Source organism: Talpa europaea (assembly GCF_964194135.1).
Source record: "Talpa europaea genome assembly, chromosome: 11".
Taxonomy (NCBI): domain Eukaryota; kingdom Metazoa; phylum Chordata; class Mammalia; order Eulipotyphla; family Talpidae; genus Talpa; species Talpa europaea.
In genome coordinates this window covers 58,928,450-58,950,116 of record NC_140078.1, presented here as the reverse complement: position 1 = coordinate 58,950,116, position 21,667 = coordinate 58,928,450, and the positions used below count along the sequence as shown (strand labels likewise).

Sequence of the window (21,667 nt, the reverse complement as noted above, 5' to 3'; positions counted from 1 at the left end):
CCAGAAGTCTAGGAAGTCTAGCAGTCTAGCAGTCTAGTGCTAGGAAGTCTAGCAGCTTTCCTGATCTCTACCCATTAGATGTCAGTCTGGTGTCTCCTCCACCAGACATGGCCACAAGTCCTAAGAAGTACAAAATCACCCTTAGTTGAGAGGTTCGCTAAGAGTGTTTTACATAAAATAGGCTTTACAATTCCTAACAATCTTTCAGGCAGATGTTCCACAAATAAGTAAAGCAAAGAATAGAGACACCCACACAACTCAGGCACAAACAAAAATGAAAAATGGTTAAGTAAATTCTGTCCCAGCTAACATACCATAACTACTGTGGGTTAGAATTTGACTTCTAGCTTGAACGTGATGCTAATGGTCTAATGTGATGTAGTCTTTTTGTCCTATGCTGGTGAGAGTGTGAGAAGCCTCTATTTAAATAGTTCAATATCAAAGCTGATGGTTCAAAGAGAAACAAAATAAAAAGCACAAATCACTAAAGCAACTGTATTTCTCATCACTGACCATGTGCATATGGTTTTCTTAACTACTCAAAGGACATAAGTGACACACTTGCCATATTTCTGTATTAAACACACTTGAATACTTCAGCATCAGAAACCACAACCAGGCTGCTGTCATCATAATTACAAGAAAAGTCCAAACCCAAAATGAATAGTAGGTTCTTAATGAACTTTGCTAATTTCATTGTGACATTAGCACTAAAGGACTTTTCAAAATTATTTCATTGAGTCAAAGACACCACTCATTGCAAGACACATTATTATATTTTTTATCACTACGAAAGAAAGCAAGGACTACTACTGAAATTATGCCATTTTGCTGATTGCTAGGTCCATTTTGAAAACAGGGACCCTCAAATGTAAAGAAGACATGGAACTTAGGGTTGAGGGATGAATAGACTGAATGAATTCCTGATTGATGAATGAAGTGGTACTTTCATTCTAAACTCTTTTATTCTATTTATTTTTGATCTTCATTTTTTTAAGCCTTTATAAGAACAGGTTTAAATCAAAAAATATTTTTAGTACAGAATGCTTTACAGCCTTTACATTTATCAAGCTGCATCAAGAATTTGATATTCATTTGATATTAAAAATTCATGTTCTTGATCTTAATCAAAATCCTCTAAGCAAATTGAACGTGAATTTTTGAGACACAGTGCTTTAAACTTTTAGTGAGGCTGTTTTCCAATAAAAGCTTTACATTTATTAAAAACATTTCCAATGAAAATAAAAAGAAATTCAAAAGATGTAAAAATGAAACATTCCATTTTAAGCCTCGAAATGCTAATTTTGAGGGAGAGACAATAATGATTAGTATGGGTATACTAGTCTCCTACGCCAATAGTCTATATTTCTGACTATCATTAGACATTTTGACATGATGAGAAATAGCACTAATTATTCTCCCTACCTTGAAGATGGGATGACTGGAACAAAGCTATGAGCAGAAAACAGAAGGACCAGATAGAAAATCATCTAAATATGGTTGCAAATGGATAATCATTACTCTTGCTTGAATACTGCTGCCTTAGGGATATTCCTGTTTACTCCTGGATCATTAGTAAGCCAATAATCTTTAATCATGCAGACCGTCTTTTCCCATCAACCACTGCATCTGATTATTTTGAGGTATATTTCAAGGCTGCACAAATTGGATTTCACCCATGCAGCTTCTTGTCTTGCTGGCTTTTATAATTCATTTCAACAAATCAAATCAGGTCATTATAAAGCTAGTCACGGACCATTACATAACTGTGTTTATTTGCATTATCTACAAAGGTGACTTGACTTCTGAACAGGTACGGTCTTTTCTGGGGAGGCATTCTGATAATCCTATTACCGTGAGTTTAAAAAAAATAGGGTTTAAATGTAGTCATCCTCTTTTTGTGTGCAATTTTAGACTTCCCATCAAGATCACAGGACACTGGTAAAACAGAACATTGGTAAAACACAGTTTACCAATAAAGAGTGAGAAATTCTTATAATCGCCTTTTTATTGAACAAATTGGCCTTTACATGCTCTAAACTTAATATTCAGGGAAAGATGCAAACAGATAAGTAGAGACCAAGGAACATTAAAAAAAAAAAATGTAACAGAACGTGAAAGTCTACAAAAGGACAAGCCAATTAGTGTGGTAGCTTAAATAACACTAGCTGCAGGCTCTTACATGAATAGAATAGCTCCAAAAAGAGAAGGCTGGAAGTTACAGATGACAGTCATCAGTGAGATGCACATTTAAAAATGACCAGTAGGAAACACTGCCTGGGAATCTGATCCCTAAAGGAAGCCAGAGGAGGAGCTAACTCTGGCTGGGCACAGATGCTTTGATTGTTAAAAGGAAAGCAAAATCTGCTCCTTAGAATGAAGGCTTGGGAGGGTGAGGCTGCTCTGCCGAGGCATGGTGCAGGCTGTGTTTTACGTATCTGTAAATTGTCATTTGTCTGGAAAGAAAGGGAGAGGGCAGTGATGCCAGCTGAAGGAATTGAAGAAGGATGCATGTTTCTTGAGGAATTTCCCCTTAGTTATGCTAAGATGAAGGATCTCAAATCCTGCCCATTCACACAGCTGCCCAAAGCTTTAGCAAACAAAAGTCAGACTCTAGAAGAAGCAACTCTAGAGACAGCTGATCTCGAGCCTGATTTTCCTGAGTACCTGCCTGATTCCCCATCACATAAAAGCACAAACTCAGTAAAACCTCAATGGAGAGAAGGAGCAGGATTAAATATAAAGTGTTTGAAAAGCCACTGAGACATTGCTTTGAAGGAAGCACCTTGAATAAAGCTGAGAAAAGGTACAGTGTGGAGGGATGAGATCTACTTTAAGGGGGAGAAGTGTGTGATTTTGGTTTACGCACGAGTTGTTTATAAGGAAATGGAAGCATCTAAAATTTCCTCTTGAATTCAACACGGAAACTCTCACACTCAATTCCTGATTACATTAGTGAATGTTTAGAATTAGCGGAGTCTTAACTATAATCAGTTTCTTGCGTACTTACGCCCTTCCCCATCTGATGCACACATCACATTCATCCAAACAAAATATTACTCTTGAGAACCTATTAGATTTAAGATGCCTGAGCTAAGCACTTGGCATTCATTACGGCTTTAAATTCTCATAAGGACTATGTGGAGTAAGTTCAGGAAGGTTAAACAAATCAGCCAAGGTTACAGAGCTAGAAAGCGCAGAGATCTCCTCCCTGTGCCCCCTCACTTTTGTTGTGTACAGCAAACAGGCAGGAAAATATTCTCTTGTACTTACTATTGACAGCCCTTTCTTGAAGAATCTGAGAGGTAACTTCAGATTCAATTCTAACATTGACTTAATTCTAACATTACTAATTCTATAGTCAATGTTACTACAATCTGAATTAGTGGCTCTTAGTGGTGAATGATAATAAAATGCCCTCTAGCTACTCTGCCAGATGTCTCACATCTGCATCTACTATCACTTCAGGCTAATCCTCACAACCACCCAGCTGTGGGTATTATTCAAAGTGCCAAAGGCTGAAGTCACTGGTCAAGGTCACACAGCTCATAAGACAAAAAGTTTCTTTCCTCCCTGTTGTGGAGCTTCCCTCAAACAGACCAAAACCATTTAGAGAAACACAAGCTAATGCTGGGGTCAGCCCCATGGCCCAAGGGAAGGAAGCAGTGGTAGAAAAGCATCATCGCTCACCTGACTCCAGGCGCCAGCTTTCCATTTGGGGCATCTTCCGCCTCGGCACTTTCTGTGCCCATTTGGCTTAGCAAGGTGCTTACAGTAATCACTTTCTAAATGGTTTCCATCTTTTGCCATGCAGTAAACATTTCGTTGTTTATGCCCTCGACCACAAGAGACAGAACACTGCAATATAAAGCAATGGCAAGGTTGTTTTTTTTTTAAGCACATGGAGTTTGATAAAAACCTGCCTTGTGAGAGGATAAGCTCATGTCTAACAAAATTATCCCCCTCCCCCCCATTTCCAGAGCCTTTTTGAATGATAGTTCAAAGCTCATCAGGGATGGAAGACACTACTGGAATTAATGTCCACGGCATCACAGCAGAAATTCCATATGGCGCTTTGGATCACTCAAGTGTGTGGGGAAATTCTGATAATTCAGGCCAAAAAATAAAGTCATAAATCTGAAATTCTGATGAGAAGAAGTCCTACTATGAAATAGTAAGGATTTTTTCTGCACATCTCACTCCATGCAATCTCTGATTTATTGTTTAAATATTCTATATTTTTTTACATCATTTTTCATTTTTGTACAATGTATGCATCTTCATCCTGGTCATAGTCCCCACACAATTCCCATACCCCCTTGTTTTGATCCCACTCCCTCCTCCCCACCCCCTGTAGTGTGTCTCTGGCCCATAGTTGCTTGTTGATTTTGATTTTTACTTTATTATAATTAGCCTTTTTCCAGTCCCTTATTTAGGTTTTCTAAATTCCTGCTATGAGTGAGACCATCTGGTATTTTTCTTTTTCTTTCTGGCTTACTTCGCTGAGCATGATCCCCTCCAGCTCCATCCATGTTGCTGCAAACTGCATGTGTTTATCTTTTTTGATTGCTGAGTAATATTTCATTGTATATATGTACCACATCTTCTTGATGCAGTTATCTATTTTTGGACATTTGGGTTGTTTCCATAGCTTAGCTATTGTAAGTAGTGTTGCTATAAACATAGGGTCGCAGGTGCCCTTCTGAATTACTGTTTCTGTGTCCTTTGGGTAAATACCTAGGAGTGGAATTGCTGGATCATATGGAAGTTCCATCTTTAGCAGGTTAAAAAAATAAAGTAAATAATTCAGTCAAAAAATGGGCAGAAGAACTTAAAGGACACTTCTACAAAGAGGAAACGCAAATGGCCAACAGGCATATGAAAAAATGTTCAACATCACTTGTAATCAGGGAAATGCAAATCAAAACTACCATGAGATACCATCTTACACCAGTGAGAATGGCACATATTAAAAAAACTAGCAACAACAAATGTTGGCGAGGATGTGGAGAAAAAGGAACTCTCCTTGCACTGCTGGTGGGAGTGCAAACTGGTCCAACCACTATGGAAAGCTATGTGGGGATCAAGGTATTTCTTTCACAAAATGCCCCTTGATTCACAGATTTTGGATTCTAAAATAGAACTGTACACAATTTCCTAATTACATGATTTATGAAGGCTCTCCTACCATTCTCCAGCGGATAAGCAGTGATTTTCCTAGTCCACTGGGAAGGAGGTGAACAAGGCACGTTAGAAATTGAAAGGTAAGCTAGCAGGTAAGTTGGGCCCATTTTGGAAGGGAGGCGTTACCTTTCAACTTTGATCTACAGGTTCACTGAACTGTTTTAAGTGTGACCTTGTCCGATCACATCTAAGAAACTTGGCTGCGATTTCAGATTCGGTTTCTCAGAAAGGTTTGGGAATCAAAGTGCCCATGGAGTCAGGACAAAAATTTGAAATGACAGTTTTCTGTAGAACAGGCAAGAGGCTGGCCCCAGTGAATGCACTGAGACATCAATGTGTATTGCCTCATTAGTGACCACCGAAGTCATTTCCACACACATTGCAGACTTGCTGGATTTTCAAAACATGTTATTTCCAAATATAAGGTTCTTGCTTTATAGAGGAAAATACATTTAAGAATGAAGAATAAAATGTAGAAATGTAATAAATTTCAAATGTCATTTCCTTCTATCCAGTTTTTCTTCAATAAATAGCACAATGTAAAACATGTAGCTTGATATGTTAATTCAACCACTATTACCAAGCAGGCTCCAAGTTACACCAGTCATAAATGTCCCAGACATGTTTTTCTAGTAAACATAAACCATTACAAAAATTTTAACAGTAGCTGAAAAAGACATTTAAAATATGTATATTAATAGGTTTAGCTATAACATCTTACTTTTAGAGACAGAAACTGCTGTTTTCATTTGAGATCTCATTTCCCGAGTGCTATGAGTTGGAGGAATTGTTCTAGAAATCTTAATAGAATATATAGTATGGAAGAAAGTAGTTCAATTTCAGTATCTATATGAAAGCAAAAACATGCATTCTCCAATATATAGTATTTTGATGTATATAAGGACTTTGGGGCACAATTCTAGAAGGCTTTTAAAATGAAGTTCCTAGAAACACACCCACAAACCTCTAAGAGCAATCTAAAGATTTGCACACAGATAATCCCTATTAACTAATTTTAGCATTTTAAAATGTTACTTTGATAACAAAAATAATATGTGGGGCCAATTAGAGTATGGGATGAGTTAATTTGTTAACTAGTATTTTTTGAGCATGTGCTAAGTCCCAGGAACTATTATGTAAAGTGATCCAGTGGTGAAGAAAAGCAGCATAATCTCTGCCCTCCTGAAATCTACAGATCAGTGAGGGGGACCCATTAATCAAGTGAGGACAAAAATAACATGTGCTTATTAACTAAGATGAGGGTTGTGAAGGAAATTGGCTGAAGGGGAAGCAGAGGGCTCCTTTAGGCATTCCTTGTGGTGAGATCATGCAAAGTCCATAGGTCAAAATAAGGTATTTGGATTTTATCTTGCAAGCATGGGGAAATCACTGAAGAGTTATAAGTTTGCTATTTGTTTTAAAAATTCAACCTTGACTCCTGAGTAGAGGATGGATGGGAATACTGTATGAGTGGAAAAAGAAAAAACAAACAAACAAACCAAAACACTTAGGAAGCAATTGCATTTGCCCAGGCAAGAGGTGATGGTGGCTTAGATTAGCATGCAGAGCATTGGGTGAGGAGGTTGGTGGACATAAGACATGTTCTTTTTGAGGTAGAAATGACAGTACTTGATGGATCAGCTGTCAGATGAAGGTGAAAGGGCAGAGTAGGGATGACTCACAGCTTTCTGGTATGGGCAGCTGGATAGATGCTGATAACATTTGCCGAGAGGGGAAAAACAGTAATGGGTACTGGGAGTCCAGGATATATTTTTTTGTAGGAAAAAGATTGGACTTACAGAATAAGGATCTCTGGATGCTGATTCATTGGCTTCGTTAGTGTGCAGAAACAGATATAGTTGTCTCAGAGTAATTAAGTGAACTTAAAGCAAGAATATCCTTGATAGTCATTTCAATATACAACAAGTGCAAACAAGCTGACCCTTAATTTGGAGAATTGATAGAAAAATTGATTTAGTCATCTGCCATGGTCATCAGAAGAGACAGTCTAAAAATAGGCAGCAATTGGCACAGTCAGAATTAGAAAAGACACAGGTTTCTCACAATCACTAAGTGCTGGGCACTGCTCTAAGACTTTATATGCACTATTTCATTTAATCACTCTAATAACCACAGAGGTAGGCCTACTATGGGAGTCAAATGAAGCTTATGAGAAGGTTATAACCATAATGACTTATATACACCTCTGCTCACATGACTCCAACACAAGTGGACAGATGTCTGGTGGGGCAGTAACAGCACAATGAAAATGGTTAAGTTAGCAACAACATCCCTGGTAACAATTCATTTATTGTAGACCCAACATCATTGCCCATGAAATCATATAGTTTTTAAAGTACATGATGCCTTAAAAATCTTTTCAATATTTAGATTAGCTGTTTCCCACCCACTCCCATGTGTGCATTTCTTATTTAGAGACTTGAATGAAACTGACTTGGAAAAAAGAATGCACGATTTCAGCATGACTCGTTGCACATATTTGACAAAAATTGTTAAGATCTAAAGTGATTAAGAAATTCTCCAAGTACCTAATCTGATAGCAAACACTTTTCATTTCATGCTTTCTAACTTGCCAATGAAGAAGAGCAACTTCTCATGCAAAGGTTCATATCTCAACAGGTTTATTAACGGGTCTATTAGGAATTCATAACGAAGCTGTCATTTTGGTAATTAAGTAAGCACAGGTTTTGGCTCTTATATTTTGAGGAAAATTTTCATCTGATCATTTGTTGTCCTTTCCCAGGCACTCACTTTTGCATCGGTTTGCGTCAATAACGTGTAATAGCTAAATTTAGTGTGTCACCTATTACACATCATTTATTGGCAACATCTCTGGAGTTTCTTCCTCTGGGGAATTTAATTCCGTAAATTTTCAGTTGAAATAGCCTCCTATTTTGCCAGTAAGACTGTGACTTTCTTTCCTCTGGGGAAACACAACTTGTAAAAGAAAATGCTTCCCCACCCCACCCCCACCTTTTAGCAAGACTCCCTAACAATATAATCTGTTTGTTACTTTGGAACATCAAAGTCAGCATCCCAAATGCCTGCCTTTTGTTTCTATAAGGCCATTCAAAGGGGATGTTTACTTGGAGTTTTGAGTTTTGTTCAGATGTTGCCTTAACATTTCAACTGACTAAGGTCTGAATGTTTGGAATCCTTGCATTTTTCAGCTCTTCTGGTGAAAAAGGAACTCAAGACATGGCCAGTCTGCTCTTTATGTCTACCGAGACCTGTTCTTTCTAGCAGCTCCAGATACCTAGCAGATTTGGGTCTGGTCTTGGAGGTGCCCTGCAGAGGTCCTTTCACTTACATTCAAGGACATGGTCTCTCAGTAACAAGAAAGCCAGCAAATAAACCCTGTGTGTCTGCCTGGATGAGGGAGCTGGAGACCTGAAGAAAATCACATCCCAATGCCAATCCCATTGCCAAGGCTGCTGAGGATCTGGACATCCTGAGAATGGAAGACTGTAACAGAACTGCTAAGGACACCATACAGATAGGAATAAGAAAAGGAGGGTGGAGGCCAGGGACACACACAGAATCTGGCCAGAAGGAGACTTCTGGATGGGACAGAAAGATGCTGGGGCTTAGAGGAAGCACTGGAGGGGGTGTGTGAGCCAGGGCTGCCTGCGTTATAACTGACGTCTGCTGACATGTAGACTAGCGAACGGTCCAGGAGGACAGCCTAGCAGAGAGCCTGGGAACAGCTCTGTAATCTAGGCATTCCCATCTCCAAGTGATCTAGGTAGGTAAGATTTTGTTTATATGAAATGCTGTGGAGGATGCTGATCAATTAGTCCATAGTTACAATCACAGGCTTGGCTGACAGCAGGTTAGAAATAAGGAAGAACTTCAAGAGAAAGGTTATATATTAGAAGTCATTACCAAGTTCAGTCAAGACCCTCCTCATCTAAGGAATTTTGACAATCAGGCAGCTAATCATCAATCTGAGTCTGTAGGAAGAATTCAGTTTTGAGATAGGAGGTGGTACTAATTATTACTCAAAGCATTTGCCCTTTAATTCTTTAAAATAGGAAAATTACATCTCACTAAGTTCATTTAATAATCATTCAGTTATTTCACAACAACAAACTCTTGATTCTACTATGATTCTGACTTTAACATAACACAAAGTCTAGCCTCATGTGGAGAACATGCTTTCAGAAAGGATTCTGTGTTTATTCTCAAGTCTCAGGAAGAATGAGTATTATGAGCATCACACCATTGGAAAGGCAAAGGGATTCTAGTCAGTACTTTCTGCTACACCAAAAAAAAGTAAGAGAGTACACAGATAAAAGTTTAGGGATCAAGGATACAAGTACTACTAGATGCAAGGCCTGGAAAACCACATAGCCTTGGGTAGTAGCTGAAACGTACACGTTTATTTACTGCCTTTCACACTGTATGCCACTCAGCAAACATTTATGGAAATGAAGACATGAAAAAGCTATACCCATTGCAGGTGATGTGGACTATAAACCAAACATCATGTTTTCTTGAAGGTCACAACAAACGAATGACCTGGTATCTGACCCACAGTGCAAATGCTGAACTGCGGGCTCAAGTTATTTAGATTCAAAAAGGATAGCTCAAAAGCATGTTCTGTTTGAGCAAAACTATCAAAAAGCATGCTAGCTAGCTCTTACTGAGCCCTTCCTATGAGTGGAACATTGGGTCAAAGAGTGCTGACTTCTCTCATTTAATCCTAACAGCAAACCTGTGGTTGAGATACTATTAGGATTTCCTTTCATAGATAAGGAGACTGAAGATTAAAGAGATGACATCACTTGCCCAGGATCAGCTAACCAGTAGAGTTAGGCTTCAACTACAGCATGCCTGTCTCCACAGCCACTATTTTCTTCCTTAAGCTAGTCTAAAAAGGACCTGGTTAAGAAAAAAGTTGTCCAGTTCTGCCTACCTGAGGCAGCAACAGAAAGCAAGGACTTTAAGAAATGTCTCTTAAGACTCTTTTAGAGACCTGTGACTCCTTAGTCTCCCAAAAAGAGAGCAGATCAACAATGTATTTCTGACTTCACACTTTGCCACAAAATCTTTAGCACCTGAGAAGAAAGATGCTATAAAAATCAAACAGGCATCTACATGAATAAAGGGCCCCCTCTCCATACTGTCCAAAGTTACACCCAAACAGCCAAAGTTCTCTTGGCTATTTTCAGGGTTCTTGACCCTTTGGGGCCTGCTGACACCTCATAGTGAATGATGGTTTTCATCTACTGGTGAATGGCTCTCTGCATGCTGATGCATGGAAGATTGCAGCTTGTAAATCTACAACCCAATCCACAAGGATTAGCCTGAATACTCTGAGATGTAGGGCATCTCAAAGACTACTCAGCCCTTTTATGCCATTAAGTCACATTAGAGAAAATCAACATTACAAATTCAATACTGGTGGTGAAGAGACATGGAATGTTCACAGCCTCACAGCAAGTAGAGAGCAGATGCTGGCTGATGACTGTGTGGTCCCAGACCCAGTACAGGACACTACTTGGTTCCGGTCCCACTGGGAATTTGTGACCAGGTTCTGAATGTTGCTTGGTGAACCACTACCAACAGGATATTCTGATTCTTTCCATTCCAAGTCTGACGTGCTCACATAGAGCAAGATCATGGGCAGGGATGGCGCCAGGTAGGCATAGCTGTGTACCTCTGGCATTGATGGAGGCCAACACCAACACAAAAAAGAATGAGTGTGACAACTGCTTGTTCCAAGGTATAGTGAAGAACACCACTGAGGGGGGCTGCGCATGGGGCCTGGCCAGGACACCGTGCTCACTACCTGGGTGCTGATCTTCACTGGGACTTAAAATGTAGCCCTTCAAGGCACAGGAATCAAACAGACCTGGGCTGGAATGCCACCTGCCATATTACCATGGTTAAGGTTAAGTTACTTAATCTCTTTCACCTCAAATCTATTATCTATAAAATGGGAGCAGCCCTATCTCTACAGTTGCTATTTTTTTAAGATTAATTTATTTATGCATACAAGAACTGTGGTGTAAGCCAGAGGTGCAGGTGGTGAGAGGATTGGGGAGCAGGACAGGCAGATCTACTGAAATACACTGCTGAGCGGAGCAGCAGGCAAGGCAGGAGAGGTCTGCTGCACCATGTGGGCTGCTCCCTGGCTGGGGAGCGAACTTGTGCTGCAGTGGCTGGCAATAGCTTGATAGTGCTGTCTTTAGCACCTGTGCCACCAGGGAGGCCCTATCTCTACAGTTATGTTACAATTGAGATAATGCATTCGGGTGGAGCTCCTGGTGATTTGCACTGAGAGTGCAAAAATACGTATTTGCTATCACTGCTAATACTATTTCTACTCAGCAGTCTTTTTGACTCACTCAGCATGCAGTTAAAAAAATGTGTATTTTTAAAATATAGGCTAGGAATGGGAGTCTAAGATTTACATTCTAACAGACATTCTCTTTGTGATGCAGGGGCTTAGTCTAGCAAAACCTTACCCAGTAGAATACGTAAAGAGTTTTCTTTGCAAAGGTCACAGGGAATTCTACAGAACAGACACACATCCTGAAGATTCCTGATCTTCTGTAGTGCCCTTTTATGCTTCTAGACTCTTCCTTATTAATATAGTCTCTCTAACCACAAAGGAAAAACGAGAGAAAAACAAAAATCAAAGACACCAATCTGAATGCCCCATCTCTTGTCTACTTCCTCATTTCCTGTTTACACTTATTATCTCAAGAACTACTTCCAGTTTTCATTTCTTTTGTGTTGCTATTTCTTTAAATGTCCTGAAACAGATTCCCATTATGGAATACGCACATCCCTGCTGGGCTGGGCTCAGCTGTGTGAGTGGCCACAGTCCTTTGTTGCAAAACATATGTCCTTATTGGTGGTGCTAAGGCATTTGGAAATGGGTTTACAGGCCTTCTCACAAGAGTGGCTCCGGACGGGGCACCAGGGAACCAGAATGACAGAGGCAGGAGAGATAGCTCTGCCAAGAAACAAGGGCTGTGACTTCAGGGCGTAAAGCCAGTGCTGACAGGACTGCCTGATGGCTGTTTATGTCTGGGACCACCATGGCACTTATTACCATGAAAAGGAGCTGAGAATGCAAGAGACTGGCAGGGAACACCAGGGAAGAAAGCAGATGCGGGAGTCATGGCCATCCCAGCCGGATGGGCATAAGGCCATGCTCCCATCCCCGAGGTCTCCCCCACCCCCAGACTTTGCGATGCTACAAGGGTCTAAGACTGTGGGAAGAAAGGGGCTCAGATTCACACATCAACTCTTGGAGCACACTTAAGGGCTGCTGTCATTACTGTAGCCAAGCAGGTGGCCTGAATATGCTTGCAAAGGAGATGACAGCATCAGGGAAATATGGGGAAACAGTGAGGAGGGCTGATGGTCCCTCCCCGCATTACCCTCAAGAAATGTAAGGCACAGAGATCTCCACCAGCTCCCCAAACTCATACGACCTCGTATTAGAGGGGAGAAATTGATTTTAACATTGAAAACAGCACCCTATGAAATTAGCTAAGCAAGTTGTAAAACCCAAACTGGGGTTATTTTCATTCTGCAAGGATAACTATTACATTTTTTTCTTTCCATTGAGACACACAAAAAAGCAAGAACACCTGCAAAAGTAGCAATTGGTAGATTCTCTCTGGACCCCATCCCTTCCTCACCCCAGAATTTGAAGCATATTACATTACCAGGCCCTGGTACCCATAATATGCCCTCTGATTTCTCATCCTTAAGCACAGTGCTTATTTTTCTAGAGCTGCTTCTCCCATTCAAGGTTATTCATGCTGACTATTTGTAACCTGCCTTCAACAGAATAATTATATGGGCATTATTTAGAAAAGAGGTAAAGGACTCAAAATCTATTCTTGCCACAGGATTATTTATGAAGAAAATTTTGAAGACAACATGGGATATTTGTTCCAGCATCCTTATTCTCAAAGGTGAGTGGCGAAAAGTCTGAATTATTGATGGAGAAGGTAATTGATAGACAAGTATGGTTGATGGAAACAGTGACCAAGATTCCTTGGCAATCTGATGGTGGGCAGTAACGGAAGGCTTTGGTTGGAGGGTCCTACCACCTGGCCCTCTCTATTCCAACCTCATGCACCTCCTTGCTATCCCAAGGGCACATCTGGAATGCTCCTGTCTCCAGGTTTTAACTTGGGATATTCCTCCCTGGATATTCATATGGATTACTCTTTTATTTCCCATACCTCTGCTCAAATGTCACCTTCTTAATGGAGACTTGCCAGACCGTCTTAAAATTTTAGTTCCCACCTCCTCTTCCATATTATTTTCTAGCCCTCTTCTCTTATTTTTATCTATGACACCTACTACTTTCTTTTACAATACATATTTTATCCTTTTGGGTCTGTTTCGTTATTTATAGGTCATTTCCCCCTCCTCTCTAGAATATAAGGTTGATGGGCTCTAAGATTTTTTTTGTCTGTGTTGGCTACTGTTATAACCCCAAGGAGTTAGAGCAGTGCCTGGTTTATAAAACACACTCAAGTACTTATGGAATGCACACCTGAAAGCACGGATGAGTGAATAACGGATGAGTGAATAAAATAGTGTAGGATTTGAGATGATCCCAATGCCTTATTTCAAAAGATTTTTTTTTAAAAGATTTATTTATCTGGACAAGCACTGGGGTACAGGCCAGAGGCACAGGAGGGTGAGAGGATTCACCAGAGACAGAGCGGGGAGCAGAACAGGCAGAATGATTGAAATACACTGCTGAGGGGAGCAGCGGGCGAGACAGGAGAGGTCTGCCACACCATCTGGGAATCTCCCTGGCCGGCCGGGAATTGAACCGGTGTTGCAGAGGCTGCGGACAGCCTCACAGTGCTGCGCTCAACCTGCTGCACCACCGGGGAGGCCCAAAAGAATTCTTTTTTAAATTTTAGTTATTTTTGCATAGAAGAACTGGGGTGTAGGTCAGAGATGCAGGGGGTGAGAGAATTTACCAGAGACAGATTGGGGAGCAAAACAAGCAGATTTACTGAAATACGCTGCTAAGGGGAGCATTAGGTGAAACAGGAGAGGTCTGCTGCACCATGTGGGTTAGCTCCCTGGCCAGGGAATCGAACTCAGGCTATAGTGGTAATAGCACTAAGACTTAACCCCTAGGCCACCAGGGAGGGCCCCCAAAAGAATTCGTAAGGCTTACACAAACATTCTGCACAATGCTCAGTTCACTGTAAGGACCAAATAAATACTGCCCTACCTCCTGTGTCTAATCAGTCCCAAGGTAGCTAACTATTCTAAGTACACTTGTGGTTTGACATTTAATTCATTGTTACAGAACTTAATACTACAAAGGGGACATCCAAGAGGAAGGTTAGCTGAGAGTGTGATATAACTAATCACAAATGGCAGAACTAGAGCTCAGTATACTACACTGCCCTATAAAGGCAATACTGAAAGTTCGGCTCCAAGCCGCTGGGGCCTTCAAGTACCCCAAGTGTCACAGGTTTCTCCTACCCAATGGGTCACTTTTGCCCAATGGAAAATATAGATGCACAGACTAAAAGTTTCATGCAAAGAAATGTAATGAACAAGAATGGGTTCCATCAAGGTCAAGTGTGTCTATATCCATTATGGATAAAAATATCTGCTAGTAAAAACTGAAGACTCAAATGTCTTCTAAGATAAATGTTTAAGTCTGAGCCTCATCTTTTTTTTTTTTTTTAACTTTCATTTAGAAAAAGGATCTTAAAGTATAAGATACCCAAAACTAAAAAAAATAAATTTCAAGCCTGAGATTCTGAATTAGAGTGAATTGAATTATTGCCACCCTTCTTTATACTCTATTAAATGGGGTAGCTGCTACCCAAACATTAGGTTCAAGCCATGTCCAGAAAGACCTAGTTTTCTCAGTTCAGCAGATTTTCCTAACAGATGAATTAATCATTTTAAGGTTGCTCTAAGTGTCAGGGGGCTGCCAGTCCTTTTCAGAGCTCTAGTCTGAGAATGTTGGGCGACCAAGCCCACTTTCTGAATTCCTTTGAAAACCATTCAAAAACCAAGTGAAGTGTTAGAAGCTCCTATTTTATAGTACAAATATTTAGCTACCTCCCACTTCTGATAAGTGAAATAAATAAAACTAGGAATGTGGCTGAAAACCCTTAGGAAACATTTAGCTCCTAAGGATTCAGCTTTGATGATTTCAAAAGCAAGTTTCCCAACCTCACATAATCACTAATTCTTGCATCCAGAGCCAGAAGACTGGCGAGCATCATGCTTTCCTACATCCTGTCTGGTAGAGCTTTTAAAACTTCTAGAAATACTAATTTTGATTCATATCACATGAAGAAACAATCTCTTGCTGTAGTAGAGGCCAGTTGAGCTTCTCTCTGCTTTTTAATAATATTGGGAAACTTGCTTAATTCCCTAGAGCTCAGCTTTTCTACCTGCATAACAGGCATCATAAAGTCTATTTTGCAAGGATTTTAGGAGCACAAGGTCCTGGGGTTGGCTCACAGCAGATATGAATAAACGGGGTCCTTTATTATCCTTTCTCCCCTTGTGGTCAAATCTACCCAACTGCACATGGGCACGTGGATGTATGTATCACATCAAGTTATTTAAGACAATCATCAACCAGCAATTGGAGTGTGGACCATTCGCTCAGAGATGGGAGCTTTTTGGTGGTGGCACATCTTGGTTTGGGGAAGATTTATATGTGCTCAATTTTATAGCCTAGAATCACTGGTAAGATTATAATTAGGTAAAAGTGAAACTTGATTTCTAATTTTAAAGGACTTTTCACACAATCCAGTGGTAATTTAAGGTTCCAATAAATTCTGGAAAGTGGCACCCACTTCCCTTATTGGAGAAATAAGCTCTCTTCTACAGTGTGCAAGGCTTTGTTTATAAGTTTCTGTGATTTCTCATCAAATACAGTTTAAACATTATGGGAAAATCCAATCTTTCATTAGAACTTAAACACTACCATAAAACTTTTGAAGCTCATGACAGTGTCTTGGATTCATTTTTGCTTGTCTTTTCTTCACCAATAGATTTCTTCCTCAGTTTCAAAGCTTTAGAGTCACTACTAGTGTTTATGGCCATCATTAGTGACCTTTTGAAAGAGAGGAATTGAGATTGATTTTCTTTCTAAGGCCAGGACATTCATCATCTAAAATGTTCTGTCCCTGACATCTCAGAGTTGTGCTTGTCATACTGAGTATGTACATATGTGTGTCTGTTTGACATGGGGACTGGAGTTGTAAATATATAGCATTTGCCATCTGCTAAAGCAGGAAAGATTTGCAAAGTAGAGCAGAAGAGGCATGGAGAGGTAGTGATGGAAACTCTTTTTCCTGGAAGTTCATGTATTGGAAAATCATGTCAATGGCACACACATGGAAAAACCCATCACCAACCAACACAGAGCTTCCCCTGGTGAGTTTAAAAAAAAAAAAACAAAACCAAAAACTGGTGGAGAAATAACTGATTGTGAAAACCTGGTGAACTCTAAATATGATGATTTATCTTTTTAGAGAGGAGGCAGGGCATAATTTCTAGTCTTAAAGACTTCTCAGATTTAAAAAAAATAGGGATTTGGAGTGATACATATTTGAGAAAGTATTGTGACAGGAACTTTGTTGCTGCTTTGTGACAGGAATGCAATGAGGGACACAGCAGTTGTGGAGCAGGTTTGCAAGGCAAGGCTCTGGTACTTGAGCAGAAGTTCTTGTGCCGTTTATTGAAAGCATACAGGCTAATAAAAGCTGATCATGCAACAATGGTATGAGGAATTAAGTCCAGAGGCTGGGCTAGGAACAGGGGACAAAGTTTTACGAGGGACAGGGAAGGGGACATCGTGACCACACGTCAAGAGACATTTGTGTCAGCAAAATATTTGATGTTATCACAGGCAGAGTTATCCCGAGACCACCATGGAGATAGTCACATAATCAGTTCAACAGCGGCATGGTCATCCCTGGGCTTGCCTCGTGAAACAAGATATACTCCATAGGTAGTCAAGGAATTCTTTACTGTGATTTGTAGATAGCAAATAGGTCACAATTGCCCATGAGTGGCCAGCTAGTAGCCAGCTCATAGGAACCCACAGGAGAGGTTGCAGACTATACCCAGCTAATGCCAGTGGTGCTCACATTGAGAAAGCCTGCTTCAAACTTATTTATGATCCATGGAATTACATTCTGTACTGCCCTCTTGGTTTCTCATCAGAAACATGGTCTCCTACTTCCCAAGATAAAACACTCCGTAGATTAATGCTATCTTTAAAAATGAACCCAAAAGAGACCCCCAATTATTCAACATTTTCTAGACATGCTGCATATCACACACTAGTTAATTCTATCAATCGTAAATGAGAGCAGTGCTATTATTTGAAATTTTAAATTAAAAGGAACATACACACATGAATTGTTAATGCTAACAGAACATTCCAAATGTTATGAATATGTTGATATGATATAACCCTTGTTTTCTTAGAAATATCCAGTCACATCTGTGCCTTTTTTCCCAAAGTTGATCCTTTCTGCCAAAGTTGCCATGATCATATTAGACACATCTGAAGCATTTATAACCTCTAACCCAAGGTATGACATCACTTGTTGGCTTGCAAATTTGCAATCTGGTGAGATAAGTTTAAGATATCAACTTTCAGCTCATCCATCAAAAAATCTTGACTTTGCTGGATTCCTAGGACCTCACCTAACATTTAATGGAAAAGTCAGCTCCCTGGAGAGAAGCGCTTTCTGACAGCTAACCAGCGTCATCCCACAGGGTTTGCAACTGTGACTTCAAATTTAACTTTGGATTATAAGTATTTCCTCTGCTCATCAGACTTCCCCTTGGGATTTCTCAATCTTGGCACTGTTTGGACATTTTGGGTGAAATGATACTTTGTTGTCAGGACTGTACTGTGCATTATAGGATACTTATTTAGCAGCATCCCTGGCATCTGGTCACTAGATGCTAGTAGCACCGCTACCCCATTTGAAATAACCAACAGCGTCACCAGAAATTTCCCAGTGTCCATGGTGGGTGGGGGTGGGGCAGGCAGATAAAAATCACCCTTAATTGCGATCCACCTCATTGTCCCTAGGTTTTTAGAAAGTCTTTCAGTAAGCTCTCAGAACTGAACTGATTTTGATTGACTTGATGGGAGCAAAGCCCACAGAGCTTCTTTATGAAAGAGTGGTAAAAGGGCCTGCTGAATATCAATCCAACGAGGTCAAGATCTAAGGCTAAAAGGTTTGGGAAGGCCTGCTCTATAGAGAGCATGACATGTACAACATGAATCAACTCCCACGCACAGCAATGGAGATACCAACTACAATGAACAAACATGCTCTTCTTGACGGCGCTTCCTGCCTGACATCGTTTCCATGACCTGCCACTGCCAAGGGATTCCCAACAGTCCACCTCTGATTAAGAGGTAACCACTGAGAAGGAAATAATGAGCTCACTAAGAAAGGACAAATTGTAATGCATGAATGGCGAGGTGGCTGGGTGAGGACATCTTACTGAACACAAGGAAAACAAAGCGCACGCCTTCCCTTTTTGGAACAGCTCTTTAGGATTCAAAGGAACCTGTCCTTGACCAGGGAGCAGTAGATGATAAAAAAAAGGAGTGTGCCGATGGCCAAGTATTTACTGGAATTCACTGGCATAAGTCTGGACTTCCCTGGGAAAGCGGAACAAAAACCATACCGTTCTCAGAGGTCTTTCATTTTATCTTTGTGGGAGGGGATGGAGGGGGAAGGGGAAAGAAGACAAAGAGAAAGTGATGGGAAAAAAGCCAATGAAAAACTAGCTAATATTCTGTCTGCCACACTCTGGCTAGAGTACCTGCTTCTTTTATTATGATGGTACAGCGCAAATCTAAGATTAAAAACAGCTCCCTAAAATGTGCCAGAAAATTTTAACTTCTGAAATAAATTCAGACCTTCTTTCTACTTCACTGTGAAGGAAAATACACTCTGAACACATCTGTATTTCTTTAAGAAATTATAGAGATAATTTTGAAACAAATTCAAACATGAAAAATTTCAAGAACTTCACTTAAAACCTATTATCCGGATACCCCAGTTGCCAACATCTCACCTTTGCTTCTCCCTCCTTGCTCCCCTCCCTCTCTCTATATATGCTGCTGTCATTTTGTCTTTTCTTCTCCAGTTGGTAAGCAATGCACAGCCATGATTTCTCATCACTTCCAAAACCCTAGTTTCCCCAAGTCAAGGACACTCTCTCTAAATAAAAACACCATACTACTCTTAGTCAGGAAATCTCTACTGATACAATCCAACTGTCCATTTTTACATGTTTCCTTTCAATAATTCCCTCCTACTAGTTAGTTCTTCATTTCTATATTCTAGGTCACTGCAATAAGGAGTTTGGCTTTTGAGTAGGTTGGCTCACACATTCATTCATTTGGATATTGTTGATGGTCTGACTGCCATGAGCAGGCCCCCTCAGAAGGAAACTAAGATTCAGAGCCATGAAATCAACTATTTGAGAAACACGTTTTTCACTTAAAACATGGTGGCCATTTCTACATTTCTTCTTCGGTTCTAGCCAAAAATAAAGGAAGCAAACTGCTTGGCTTTTCCTGACATGTTTTCTCTCTCCATCTTACAAACAGCTCCTAAGCCCTATTTTGTCTTAATATTTACTATAACCTCGACTGAGAAATCAGTGGTAATTGGAAGGAAGTGGGGAGGCAGAGAATGCAAGGGTGGAACTCAAAGTGGCTGAATCTCCCATCTCTGGGAATGAATAAGGTGGTATCGCCTAAGGAGTAAGGAACACTTGTAGTTTACTTTTTGCTTAAAAATTTCTTTGGAAGACATTTCTTTTTTTTTTTTTTTTTTATAGAGGCATGCTTTATTTATTTGTTTGCTGGTTTGTTTGTTTGTTTTGTTTATACATGCACTGGGTACAGTCAGAAGTGCGGGAGGGAGGGTGAGAGAATTCACCAGAGCCAGAGCGGGGAGCAGAGCAGGCAGAAGGACCGAAGTACACTGCTGAGGGGAGCAGCGGGTGGCAGGAGAGGTCTGCGCGCCATGTGGGACCCTCCTCCGGTGGCCGGGGAGCAGCCGGGGATCGAACCGGCGCCTCAGAGGCTGCGCGCAGTTTCGCAACCCAGCGCTCAACCGCTGCGCCACCGGGGAGGCCCCTCTTTGGAAGACATTTCATGCTTTGTTTTGTTCTCAACCAGAGAGTTACTAGTGTGAGATCACTTTTTAATAACATTTAATTCCATCATTTTTCATGCAGTGCAACAGCATATTATATTCTACAACAAACCTTATCAACACTGACATTTTGCAAATCGCCTAACTGGCTATAACAAAATCTGATTTATTGTCCCTTTATGTATCTACAGGACAAAGAAAACACTTATCTATTTAAGTTTTTCCATTTCTCTTTGAGTATTACAATGTCAGAAATATAACCTAATATATGCTTAATGAATTTTAGATGCTTTTCCCCCAAAAAAAATCTTCTAGAAAGGACCAATTTATATTCTTTATTTTATTTTATTTTTTCAAGATTTATTTTATACAAGAATCAGGGTACAGGCCAGAAGCGCAGGATGGTGGGAGGATTCACAAGAGACAGAGCAGGGAACAGAACAGGCAGACTGATGAAATACACTGCTGAGGGGAGCAGCGGGCACAACAGGAGAGGTCTGCCGCACCATGTGGGACCCTCATTGGCTGGCTGGGATGGAAGCGGTGCTGCAGAGGCTGCGGGCAGCTTCACAGCACGGCACTCAACCACCTGCGCCACCAGGGGAGGCCCTGATTTAATTTTAAGAGATACAATTTTCTCATATTCATCCCTTCATGTGCTGAGAAAAATTTGTAAATGGCTTAGTAATTCCAGAATGTTTCAAAAGGTTAGAATCTGAGGGAAGAGAAAATCTTTAGTTGAAGACATCTTTTTGCAGAAGTTGTATTTCACTACTTTACCAACTAACCAGACATATGAGCAAATTATATCTTGGTTAAAACCTGGGGCTTGAAGGTCAGAAAACCACAATTGCTGGTTCCCAGCAGTGTGCCCTAGGATCTGCAACTGGGCTGATAGCCTCTATTCCTGGTGGCACAGGTGGTTAAGCTCAGCGCTGTGAACTGTCCGCAGCTTCTGCAGCGCAGGTTTGATCCAGGCCGGCTAGAGAGATACCCCCATGGTGCCGCAGACCTCTCCTGTCTCGCCCACTGGCTGCTCCCCTCAGCAGTGTATTTCAGTCTGTTTGCCTATTCTATTCCCTGTGCTGTCTCTGGTGAATCCTTTCACCCTCCCACACATCTGGCCTGTACCCTGGTTCTTGTATACATGAATAAATAAATCTTAAATATATATATATATATATATATATATATATATAAAGAAAAATCAAACAAACATGGGGCTTGAAAGTCAGAAAACCACAATTGCTGGTTCCCAGCAGTGTGCCCTAGGACCTGCAACTGGG

At 40.6% G+C, this 21,667-nt stretch overlaps 1 protein-coding gene across 2 annotated transcripts in view; it reads right to left on the bottom strand.

Moving 5' to 3' along the window:
* Positions 1 to 21,667, bottom strand: part of ADAMTS9 (ADAM metallopeptidase with thrombospondin type 1 motif 9) — a gene marked incomplete at both ends in the record, with an annotated part of 162,465 nt that overhangs the window by 38,755 nt on the left and 102,043 nt on the right. For both annotated transcript variants that reach the window (XM_084248298.1, XM_084248299.1), the window contains one exon: positions 3,691 to 3,858. In XM_084248298.1, coding sequence (XP_084104424.1) covers positions 3,691 to 3,858 — 168 coding nt within the window. The remainder of the gene's footprint in view (positions 1 to 3,690; positions 3,859 to 21,667) is intronic.